The sequence below is a fragment of the Chenopodium album genome, chromosome 21 (genome assembly GCF_948465745.1).
Source record: "Chenopodium album chromosome 21, dcCheAlbu1.1, whole genome shotgun sequence".
NCBI classification, from domain to species: domain Eukaryota; kingdom Viridiplantae; phylum Streptophyta; class Magnoliopsida; order Caryophyllales; family Amaranthaceae; genus Chenopodium; species Chenopodium album.
Genome location: NC_137854.1, coordinates 40870180 through 40883163, shown reverse-complemented (window position 1 = coordinate 40883163; position 12984 = coordinate 40870180). Strand labels below are relative to the sequence as shown.

The following is a 12984-nucleotide window of genomic DNA, read 5'->3' as shown; positions in this document are numbered from 1 at the left end:
GTATTCTTTGGCCAAAGTCTAATTAATTATAATAAGTCTATTAGTTTCTTTCAAAAAAAAAAATAATAAGTCTATTAGTCTCTTTTGTAGCAAGACATCTCATAATAAAAAGAAGTCTACTCAAACAACCCCATTATAACCCCATATGCTTTAATTTTGTTATTTGTCACTTTCAAATAGTTATCGGCCCATAATTTTACAAAAAAATTCAAAGTATATTGTATGAGGGGTGGTAGCTTAGAAGTGAAGGAGAGAGTTGGTTCGTTCACTTCGTTGGGCTGTGGGTACTTTATCTTTTTTTTCAAGTTTGTTGTTTTATTTTTGATTATTTTTTACTAAACACTTGTTGACACATTTTAATTGACATGTAACAACATGTTTATGACTGATTTGGCCATAATTTAAAAAACAAACAAAAATGAAAGTTTTGACTATCCAAGAATAAACGAAAATAATTGAGTATATATTTTTAAAATTTGCCTATTTTGGGATTATTAAACCTATTTTGCCTATAAAATTTCCCGATGGCATTGTGTAGCAAAAAGTGCTAAATGCGTGTATCTAATGATAGATGTTAATAATCAAAATTTGAATACACATTATATTGATAAGTGACTTTTATGTCATTTTTAGGGTGTTTATCAAGTTGTTTTCGGCTTATTTTCCAATAATTTAACCCCTTTTATCCTTTATTTCTATTATTTGCTTATTCCCGTCTTTTGTCTTTTAATTTGAGTATTTTAGTAGTTTTTAATAGTTTTTAGTTTATTTTCGTGTTTTATTTTATTTACTTATAATTTTTTTTTTGACAGCTGGTAAACAAACAGTAACAAGGTCCCTTAAGTCCCCCTTCTAGCCCTAACGACTAGGTCATGGGCTTTCGAGACACCACTACGCAAAACATAGCAACAACAAAAATAAGAAAATTTTTCCGTCAACGAAAGGATATCTTCCACTAGTGTCTTCAAATCCTTTGGGCTTGTCTTCGGGTTCCCGATTACCTTAACCGCTAATTTGCTATCAGTCCTGACCTCGATCTGGTTAAATCTTGCATTGGCTTCAATAATCCCTTCCCTCATTGCTAATAGCTCACAGTGTAGTGCAGATGAACCCAACACTCGCTTACTCCCTGTACTTAAAACCCATCCATCCTTCTCCATTACCCATCCAACTGCTGCTTCGTCCTGTTTACCAACAGTTTTCTTCCACTCTCCATCCACTATCATTATGACTACTAGTCTGGAATCATGCGTCCCTCTTTGCCAGTAGTTTAACTCCTTAAGCCCAAAACCCTTGTTAAGCTGTACATGATCCCCCTCCTTCTTCTTCTCCTGATCCCTACACACTTTAGCAACATTCATGCTACATAATCTCATTATCTGATTAGGAGAGCAGGAACCCCCTCTGAAAATGATTTCATTCCTATGATTCCAAAGGCTCCAGACCACAACTAAAAATGAACCTGCAAGGGTAGGATTTTTCGACTTTATCTTCACAGCATACCACATGAAATTACGCAACCAAATCCTGATATCCTGACATTCCTTTTGAATTCTAATCCCCAATTGCCCACTCGACCAAATTCTTCTGGTAATCTGACAATCTCTAAAAAGGTGCCCTATAGTTTCCAGCTCCTCATTACAGAAGACGCATAACGGGCTCACGTTCAGTCCCCGCCTAATGAGTTCGGCCTTACTGCTACAAGCACCATTCATAATTTTCCAGCCGAACATTAGCCAGGAAATTTCCAATATTCTTTCCAGAATCTGCACCTGTTTTCTTCACTTGAACCCCCCCCCCCATCAACCAATTTTATCCCGATTTTACCGTGTACTCCCCGTTTTCCGTCTCACCCCATAAAATTTCATCCCTTTTCCCAGCTCTCGGGTCTACATTAATTAAGGACTTTCTTTGCATCATTGAAATTAAACAAGTTTCAGATTTCCCTGATTTTCCACTCCCCTCTGTCATTGAGTAGATCCTTTACCACTCTATATCTACTTCTATCCTCTGCACGAACGCTGGGATTCACCCTGACCGGCCCTAAAGCTGTCCACCTGTCATTTTCAATCCTCACACTATTACCATCTCCTACTCTGTACCAAAAAGCACCCTTCATTTGACTTGTTGCCTTGATCATTCCTCGAAACATCCATGTGCATCTCTGCGGTTCTTTACCCATGACCGCTTTCTCAACTGGCGAATGTCCATATTTCCCAATCAAAATTCTGCTTACTAACAGGTCCCTTTGATTATGGATCCTCCATGCCTACTTTGCAACTAATGCCTGATTCAAAGTCCGGACATTCCGTAGTCCCAGGCCCCCTTCTGCCTTATGCCTTTCTAGGATTTCTCTCCTAACCCAATAAATAGGTCTCCTGTCTTTCGCCCCTGCCCAAAAGAACCTTAAGCACACAGAGCTTAATTTTCTCAAGATATTCTTCGGCAGCAAGTAGAGAGCAAGAATATGCGAAGCCATGGCCACAAGGATAAAGTTGATTAAGATCAATCTCCTTGCCTGAGACAAGGCGCTGAATTTCCAAGACAACATATTTTCAGAGACCTTTTCCACTATCCAACTAAATTGGGACAGGCTCCTCCCATCCACCTCCATCGGGCAGCCTAAGTACTTTCCAAACTCTGTTTTGCTTGTCGTGCCCAAAGTCTTTATAAGAATCCTTACAAAAGTTGAGGGGGTATTTGGGCTGAACATAACAAAAGACTTCCTTGAACTCACTACTTCTCCTGAGACCCTGCAAAAATCATCCAGTGCTCGTCGTAGTTCCTTACATACGTCTAGGCTTGGCCTGAAAAACAGCAGAGCATCATCAACAAAAAATAAATGTGTAATTTCCGGGCTCCTCCTTGCCGCTCTAAGCCCCGTAATCTTCCCTTGCTCCTGGAGCCATGCCAATCTTCTGGATAGGACTTCCATACATAGGATAAATAGGTATGGAGACAAGGGGTCTCCTTGCCGAAGACCTGCCCTTGGTGAAAACCATTCCGTCTGCTCTCCATTAACCAAAACTGAATATCTGACGGTGGATATACATTGATTTATCCATTGTATCCACCTTTCCGGGAAGGCCATTTGCCTGAGAATCCTATTAATGAAGTCCCACTTTATTCTGTCATAAGCTTTGTTAAGATCCACTTTCATGACCCCTGCATATACTCCATCTTTTTCCTTCCTCCTCTTTACATACTGAATCAGCTCATGTCCCAACATTGCACTGTCCGTCATCAGCCTCTTGGAATAAACACATTCTGGAACTCACCAATTATACTTCCCAAAATCGGCTTTAATCTGTTCACCAAGCACTTGGAGATCACCTTGTAGATTGTGTTACAGAGCCCGATAGGCCTGAACAGTTCTACTCTATTTGCATTTTCCTCCTTCGGGATCAGACAAATAAAGGTCTTATTCCATTCCTTCAAAATGTATCCCCCGTTAAAAAAACTCAACACGGCTACAAAGATGTCACTGCCCATTGTGTCCCAACATCTCTGGAAAACAACTGGGGGGCATCCATCAGGTCCCGGTGCTTTTAACGGCTTCATGTCAAACACCGCTCTTCGTACTTCTTCCATTGTGAAATCTGCATTCAGGAGAGAAATGTGTGATTCAGAAAGTCGCAGCATGTCTTGGAACCATTCCCCATCTTGATTAAACTCGTGCTCTAGATCCCCTGCATTTGAGTCGAGGTCTTGCCCAGTATCCGCACAATAGATTTCTCTAAAAAACTTGACAAATTCTTGCTTAATAACCACAGGATCCCAACTCCAGTCATTTTCATTTAGTTGTATCGCTCGAACTTCATTCCTTATTTTCCTTCCCTTAACCGCTCTGAAGAAGAAAGACGTTGTCCTATCCCCCATACGATCCCACTTACTCTTTGCGCGCTGTTTCCAAAACAAATTCTTTATCTCTACTTCCTTCTCAAGATTTTTCCTCAACTCTTTTTCCTGCTCAATATGAAAGGAATGGTGTCCTTCGAACAAGTGTATTATTCTGATAGCGGGTTCAGAATTATTAAAAAGCTAATATATTCAGTAAGGTCAAGTGATCGGAATGCCTGGGTGGAGGCCGTTTCCGATCAGTAATATTAATATAATTAACATTACAGCTTAATCTTGACTGAACCCTTCGGGTCACACCCAAGCAAATATATGCGAACCAACTCGACGAATTAATTCGGAAGAAATTAATTCGTCGCCCGAGTGTTAAATATTTAGACGTCGGTAATTCGAGCTTAGAGCGTCGAAACCGATCGTCGGAAGTCGAGTCAAAATAATAAAAGACGAGACGCGCAAAATAATAATAAATCGACCATATTCCCAAAAATACCCCTAGCATTGGAGTGCCCCGAGCATCCGAATGCTAGGGGCAAAATGTCCTAGCAAAGGTGGCTAGCAAGCACCAAGCCGAGCCATGGCTGGCTGGTGCGAGCTAGCGCACCGTGCTAGCAGCCACGGCCAGCCGCGGCTAGGCACAGCAGTAGCCGCACTGCGCCACAGCAGCAGCTGGGTGCGGGCTAGGTACGGGCTGGGCTCGGGCCTGGCTCGTGGCTTGGCTCGGGCCATAGGGCCGTGGGTTAAGGGGGAGTATGGAAAATGGGAGTAAGTGAGTGAGGACATGTGGCACAAGGAGAGTATTGAGTGCGGAGCAAGTATGGTCCCCTACTCTCCATGTGGTCCTCACCAACCCATCTCACATGGTAATGCCACTTGTAGATTTATTATTAGTTTGTAATTTTAATTTAATTTAGCTTTAAATTAATTTGAGGAATTTCATGATCCCACATTGATGGGATAGAAATTCCCACTCATACTTTCCTCTATAAATACCAACCTTGGGATTTGGAGTAAAGTGCTTGAGTGGGAGTTAAAAAGAGCATTCCATAATTTTTGGGAAAACTCTTAAACTCACATAACACTCGGGTTTTTGTCGGACCTTGCTAACCCCAAGGTAGTAGACCTTAAAGTTGTGTTCGCCCTTTTGTGGATGGATACCGTCGGAGGCGCGGCGCTTGACGTGCTCGTAGCTTTCAAGTAAGAGCCTCGGGTTTTGGGCGAAGCTCGCTTTCGAGGGTAAGATTCGTTATCTTTTCTTTGTGATTATTTATTTATGCTTTATGATTTTAATTATTGCGAGTGGTTCCTCGGGTGGGGTTGTTTCCGCGGTGAGTCAGACTCACCAAACCCCAACAGCGGTATCGAAGCCCCGCTCGTTTATTTTTATAATCATGTTTTTTCAAGGTTTATTTTGGCTTATTTTTCTGGTTTATATTGCTAATTAGATTAGTAGCTCGGTTTTATTTATTTAAGGGAAATTCTCAACGGTTTTTAATGTCGAGTTTGGCCCAGAACCCAGATTTTCGCCCAAGACTAGTGAATTTTTGGTGGAAAACGTGTTTTGGAAAGGATTTTACCCCAAAGGACCTGTGATTTTAGCCAAATTCTGACCAGAAATGCCTTTTTCGAGGGGTTTTTCGTTTTTGACGAAAAATTTTAAGTCTTTTCTAACCTTGAAATTAATGGCATAAATTGTTGATTATATGGTTGATTATTTGCATTATTTTCTGCATTTTTATGTCCCCTTAAAGCACACTTACTTGGTAGTATTTGATGCTTAAAGGTTGATTTATTTTCACATAATTGCAAACTAATTGCTTTTTAGTGTGAAAATTTTATTTTTGAGGCTTCCTAAGTGTTAAAGATTCAATCTTTATTTGTGATAAGTGATTGAAACTTTAAAAACCACTAAATTCCATGTTATTTTGAGTTGAACTTTGTTGTTTTTAATCATTTTGAGTTGATTGGAAACATAAAGTTTCGATTTTTGTGATAGAAATTTGGTTATCTTCATGTTGGAAGATATAATTTTCAAGGAATCACAAAATTTAGATGTTGGAATTTTTATTTGAACATTAAAGTTCATATTTTTCCAACTTCCCTTTACTTTGTCAAATTCTCAAGTTTAATTTAAATTGATTGAATTGAAAGTGAGAAATTGCCTCAATTTTATTTTGCACCAAGCTAAACCAATTTAATTAAAGATGGTTCTTGGAATTATTTTGGTTATTGCACTTTGAAAATTTTATTAAGTTAGACTTGTTTAAAATTTTATTTTGCTCACTAAATTAGTTCTAAAATTAATTTAGAATTAATTATTTTTGTCTCGCGAAAAAGGGATCAAATACCAAGGTTGTGGCACGCAAAACGAGGCAATGCACCACCATGGCGAGCCGGGCTGCACAACAGCCCGTATGTGGCTGCCAAGGTGGTTGCGCCGCCTCGCTAGCAGCCACACGCGCGGCAGCAGCCACGCACAGCAACAGCACACGCGCGGCAGCAGCACGCGGGCTGCAGCAGCCACGCGCGGCTGTGCCGTGGCAGCAGCTCGCGGCCGTGCGTCGTGGGCCGTGTGTTCGTGGTTTTGGCGTGTGCGTATGCTTGGTGCGGTGAGGTGACTAGTCGTAGTAGGCTTAATGTTAATTATTTTGCCGTTTTATTTATTTTAATTAAAATTTTGGGAGGCTAGGCCTCGGTTTTGAGCGGCAAATTTTGGGAGGCTAGGCCTCGGTTTTGAGCGGCATTGGCAAAATTTCATTTTGACAAGTTTGGGTGCTACCGGCTTAATTAATTAGATTAATTAAGGAAATGCGGAATTTAGTGGGAGCTTCAATTATTAATGACGCAAATTATATAATCGGTTAAACAACTTTGACTAGTTTTAATTAGGCATGTTAATCGGATTAACCACCTAGATTAGTTACTAGTGCGCGCGTTGTTTAAATGCATTTTACTTGTTTTAATTTTGTAAATTGCATGGGCCATTCACAAATCACTACCACAAAAAGGGCTAAGTAACCACTCATAAGACACCATTTATAGCAGTAAACTGGTTTCTTAAATAAAGAAACCATTAATTTATGAAATATGGTTTCTTAGGATAAAATAAGAAACCATTCATTAAATAGGTGAAGTGTCTTTGATAAAACAAGATAAGTTAAATTTAAACAATGGGTCAAAGATACCATAACAAGTAAAAATTGGTTTCTTAGCAAACATAAATACGGTAAATATAATACTACCCACTTTTTTTTTTTTTGATACCCATTATCACGACATAAACTTTTTTTTTTTATAAAACCTTTTGACTCCTCTTCATCATTCTGGATTATCTCTTTCTTCTTTTTTTCATTCAGTTCATCCTCACTCAAGAAGAACCCTAACACTTCAAATCAACAACAATCTTGATTTTTTCTCCATAAATATACAAGAATATTGTTCTCAATAAGCTGATCTATCAAAACCCTCAATTAATTTGATAAATTTGTGGTTTCTCTCTCATCGACTTCTTTCTCTCTCCTTGAATTCGTGCAAATTTGGTTCAAATTGGGACTTATTTGGCTATTTTGAGCGCGGTAATGGTGTTTTTTCACAAAACGAACTTCATTTTTTCGATGATTATTTGGTTTTTTTTTTATCCGATGTTATTATCATTTTTTTCTATTGTAAATTTAGAATTTTCTGGTTTTTTTTCATTTTGTTGCGTTTCGAGATTTCTTCAACTGGATTATTGTTGATTTTTTGTGTTTTGTGTTCAATTTCAGAAATATTAGAATTAGATTGTGATTTTTTTGGGGTGTGTAAATTACTTGCTAATCATTGAATTTCTTAGAGGTTTTGGCGACAAGGATAGAGATTCTGAGTCGTGTAAGAGTGTAAGACGGTAAAGGCTTTGGAGGATGTCGATGGTGGAAGCATAGTTGAGTCTATTTGAGCATGGGATTTGACAGCGCTGGTATCTCTCTCTTATTGTTTTCTAATTTCATCTAAAATACAAACGTTGTTTGTGGATTTCTTTATAAAATTTTAGGGTTCATATTTTGTAATTCAGTTTGATTGTAGTAATTTTTTGGTGTTTTCCGAAGAACACGGTTTATGGGTATATACAATATCTCGATTCAATGGTCTTAGTTAGTATTAATTGATACTTTGACTAATTTGAATCCATTGGTGCGTTTTTTTTTTTTACTTGATATGCTTATTTTGACTATTTTTTGAATTAATTTTGTAGATCTCGTATTAATTGAGCTTTTGTATTGAATTTCAGATACACAGATGGTGGTTGTGGTGGCAAAGCTTGAGTAACAAGGCTAGTCGGCCATTTTTGTTCGTCGATGTTTAAAAAAATAACAATTACTAGATCTGTACCGAAGTATTAATTTTGCAGACTAGTTGATAATTAAGGTTGTTTTGAGGGGTTTGTATATTGTATCATTACTTAGTCTGTAATTAAATTAATACCCCAACATTGAAAGTAATTAAAAAGAAGAAGTCAAAATGTTTACTTATTCTCCATAATTTCGTTTTTACGTTTAAATGAGTTTTATTTGATTGTGATCTCATATTTTGCAGGAAATAATAATAATAATAATAATAATAATAATAATAATAATAATAATAATAATAATGAATAATAATTATTATTATTATTAATTTTTTTTTTTTAAAAAAAAAGTCTAAGAGACCATAGTTGTAACAACTCTAGTCTCTTATATTATATCTAAGAAACCACACTTCTGACAAAACAAGTTTCTCATCCTTCTGTATAAACTACTTAAAGAAAGACCTAAGACGCCATGCTTCTTTCAAGTTTGGTTTCTAAGTAATATTTAAGAAACCATACCAAAAATATGGTTTCTTATGCTAAGAGACCACTGAGATAGAAACCATACCAGTTTTGGTCTCTTAGGCCTATTTTAAATGGTTTCTTTGCCATTTTTTGTATTAGTGAATAGTGAATGGATGAATGGAATATATATATTCTCTCTCTCATAGGTTTTATGAAATGGCAACTAGTGGGACCCGACTAGGATAGAAAATACGGACTACGTGCCGTTATGTATTTTTGTAAATCTAAATACGGTCTACGCACCGTTAAGTATTTTTGTACTTTAATATTTAGATTATTCCTAGTTGTAGACATTAGTTTTTGCATAGTTTGGTTAAGTCTTGAAGACGGCGTATCTTGGAAGACAAAGCCTTGAATTGCAAATAAAGACCTTTTGAAGGTATGAAGATTTCAAGGGGTCATGCTAGTTGCCAATTTGCATCTATAATTTCGCTTTATATATTATGCTTATATATATGTATGTGTGAATTATTCGTTAGATGCATGTTTAGGTTTTCTTGATGTTGCGATGATTAGTTAAGTTCACTTAAATCAACCAACATAGAAATCCTAGGTCCCTAATAATATTGAGTCAAACTTGCCTTTCCAAAACAACACTTACTAACCGGACGATGGTGATGGTAGGCTACGCCAAAGCGAGGTGTCATCACTTCTCTAAGGGGCATAAGGCACACCGGGTGTGCACGTTGGTTTTGGTTTAACTCATCGGTACGAGTGAGGAGTCCTCACATACTGTGGCAAAAGAGATACATCGTCAAAGATGCATTAGATGCGACGATTGTCTAACCAAGAGTGGCTTAGAGCCATTAGCAAGGCTATGCTTACCCTAGAAGATTGAGTGTTTAAGACAAGCCAAAGCATGCTTAACCACTCTTTGTTTCTTCGGATCTTGGAATCGCCTTATTTTCACAAAATAGGGACAATTTTTACGTGTAAATAAGACGTTAAATAAGTATTGAAAATTTGCATGAATAAAATTCAATCTTATTTAAATATTTTTATGAATGGTTTTTCATTAAAATTCTTTCAATTGTAGAATCATGTCTTCAACTAATGACAACGACCTTATGTACCCGGAACTTCTCGAGAAGTTACCATTTTTGCTCAATTTGGTGAATTTCAAGGAATAGGAAGATGAAGTCCGAAAGACACTCAGAAATTGCTACATAGAGCATATCTTGGACACTCCGATCCCGAGTTTCTACTCGAAAGGGATCATGAGTGATGAAGCTCATGAAGAATGGAGTATAGATTGCAAGAGAGTTTCCAAACTCATGGCAAACTCCATCCCGGATCAATGGAGAGGGGTTTTCTCCGGCTATTTTCCGGACATGATGCTCAAAGCTCTTGAGGATGTAGTCAATATGATGGTCACCAAGAGTGCTAGGGGCAATTATGATGGTCATGTGGAGAATGTGACAAGGTCACTCTCCAAAATGAGGATCAAGCCACCGCAAGAAGGTTGTCTCTCGAAAGAAAGACAAGAGGTATGGGGAAAAGTTTACAATGCGAGACTTAGACCCGGAATGCCACTTCAGGCTCATGTAATTAACATGACAAGGTTATTCAACCATCTGGAGCTAATTGGCAAACCAGTGGAAGACGAGCAAGCGGCTCACATGCTTCTTAGCTCTCTTCACTCAGGGTATGTGGGACTTAAGATGCGTCTCACCGCCAATAGGGATACACTGTCCCTAAGGGAAGTCATCCAAGAGCTCCAAAAGACCTATTCTTGCAAGAAGGCTAACTTTGCCCTTAGACCAAGGAAGAAGGAGTTCAAAGACAAGAGGAAGATGCGCTGCTTCTATTGTGGTAATCCAGGACACTACAAAAGAGAATGCGGCATGTATCTGGATGATGAGGCGAAAGGAAAAGTAACCTCAACCTCAGGTATCATCTTATACACTTGAATATAAGCAATTTTAAAAGGTATTAGATACCGGAAAATTGACTCACGACTCACTCCTTTTTCAGGAACCAAGTGAGCGGTGCTTTTTCAAGAGGAATCGAGTTCACAAGTAGGATGGAAGTGATCTATCCAAGAGAAACTTGTAATCTCATGTTTTGTCTAAAGAAGTAGAACTTATTTAGTTTTATCTACCATACTTTTGATGTATTTCCGACGTTGGATGTCATTTTCATCAAATCGAGACCTTTTGTTTTGATGTCTTGAACATATTTATGGAATGACACTTTCATGTGTTTTTTTAGACAAATGTTTGATACCAATACAAAGAAAGCTGAGACTACACAGTCTAGTCAAACTTACTTGTGGCATTGTCGCCTTGGCCACATTAACATCAAACGCATCAAGAAACTTCTACGAGAAGGTATTCTTGACTCATTTGATTTAGAATCCTTTGAGAATTGCGAAGGATGTTTATTAGGCAAGATGATAAAGCAACTATTCTCCAAGTTAGGAGAAAGGGTCGGTGACTTGTTGGGACTTATACACACCGATGTATGTGGACCAATGAGTACACCCGCAAGAAGTGGTTATCGGTATTTCATAACCTTCACGGACGACTTTAGTAGATATGGTTATGTCTATCTAATGTCGCACAAATCTGAATCGTTTGATAAATTCAAAGAATTTCAGAAAGAAGTTGAAAACCAACTCGGGAAGAAAATCAAAGCACTTCGATCGGATCGAGGTGGCGAATATTTGAGCCAAGAGTTTGATGACCATCTGAAAGAACATGGAATACTTTCAGAGTTGACACCTCCGGGAACTCCTCAGTGGAATGGAGTATCTGAAAGGAGGAATCGAACCCTGTTAGACATGGTCCGATCGACTATGGGTCTTAGTGAACTTCCAATCTCTTTCTAGGGACATGCACTTTTAACTGCGGCACTCACACTGAATCGTGCTCCGTCAAAAGCAGTGGAAAAGACTCCATATGAATTAAGGACTAATAAACCGCCAAGGTTGTCTTTTCTCAAGATTTGGGGATGCGAAGCATATGTCAAGAAACTCATTTCTGACAAACTTCATCCAAAATCTGATAAGGTTTACTTTGTGGGTTATCCAAAAGAAACCAAAGGGTATTACTTCTACAACAAATCCGAGAACAAAGTGTTTGTTGCTCGTGATGGTGTCTTTTTGGAGAAGGAGCATCTCTCCAAAATGACAAGTGGGAGGAAAATCGAACTCGACGAAGTTCGAGAGGACGAGCAACAAGGACAAGTTGACAATCAAAGTGCTTACCAAGCAGCTGTTGACGTTGGTCAAACTCAAAATATGCAAAGTCAAACCGACAATGCAAATGCTTAGTCCATTACCCTACGTAGGTCGACTCGGCCAAGATCTCAACCTGACAGATATCTCGGTGTTGTATTAACCGAAGATCAGGACATCCTAGTTGTGGATGGAGATGAGCCGGCAACCTACAAGCAAGCTGTGACGAGCCCCGAATCTGCAAAATGGCAAGAGGCCATGAAATCCGAAATGGACTCCATGTTTGAAAATCAAGTATGGGACTTGGTTGATTTACCCGCAGGTTACACACCTATCGGATGTAAATGGATTTTCAAGATGAAAACCGACAACGATGGAAATGTATTTATTTACAAAGCAAGGCTGGTAGCAAAAGGTTACAGGCAAATTCACGGTGTTGATTATGATGAAACCTTTTCTCCAGTTGCTATGCTTAAGTCCATTCGGATTCTTCTAGCGATTGCTGCATATTACAATTATGAAATATGGCAGATGGACGTCAAAACCGCCTTCCTCAATGGGATTTTGGAAGAAACTGTGTATATGACACAGCCTGAAGGTTTTGTGGACCAGAATAATCCTAAGAAGGTATGCAAGCTTAAGAAGTCCATTTATGGATTAAAGCAAGCAAGCAGAAGTTGGAATCTGCGATTTGATGAAGCCATCAGTAAGTTTGGTTTTATCAAGAATCCGGATGAGTCTTGTGTCTACAAGAAGGTCAGTGGGAGTGACATCGCCTTCCTAGTCTTACATGTCGATGACATTTTGCTCATTGGAAATAGCGTTCCACTGCTAGAGTCTGTAAAGGCTTGGCTAGGGAAAGGTTTTTCAATGAAAGACTTGGGAGAGGCTCAGTACATATTAGGCATCAAGATCTATAGGGATAGATCAAAAAGGATGACTGGAATGAGTCAGAGTACTTACATCGATAAGGTACTGGCTCGATTCCAAATGGAAGGAGCCAAGAGAGGGCACCTACCCATGTCACATGGCATAACCTTAAGCAAGAAGCAGTGTCCAGAGACACCTGATGAGCGAGAAAGGATGAGTCGAATTCCGTATG

The 12984-nt window shown here is 38.7% G+C and overlaps 1 protein-coding gene and 1 long non-coding RNA gene across 2 annotated transcripts; one reads left to right on the top strand and one right to left on the bottom strand.

Annotated features, from left to right (window-relative positions):
* Positions 1-839: 839 nt before the first annotated feature.
* Positions 840-1715, bottom strand: LOC145600850 (uncharacterized). Its single transcript, XM_081656707.1, has one exon. It carries the CDS (start codon positions 1713-1715, stop codon positions 840-842), a length of 876 nt encoding a protein of 291 aa, XP_081512833.1.
* A 5320-nt stretch (positions 1716-7035) lies between these two features.
* LOC145602745 (uncharacterized) lies at positions 7036-8355 on the top strand. Its single transcript, XR_014104606.1, has 2 exons — positions 7036-7810; positions 8123-8355. It is a non-coding gene; the product is annotated as an uncharacterized LOC145602745 (long non-coding RNA).
* Positions 8356-12984: the final 4629 nt, after the last annotated feature.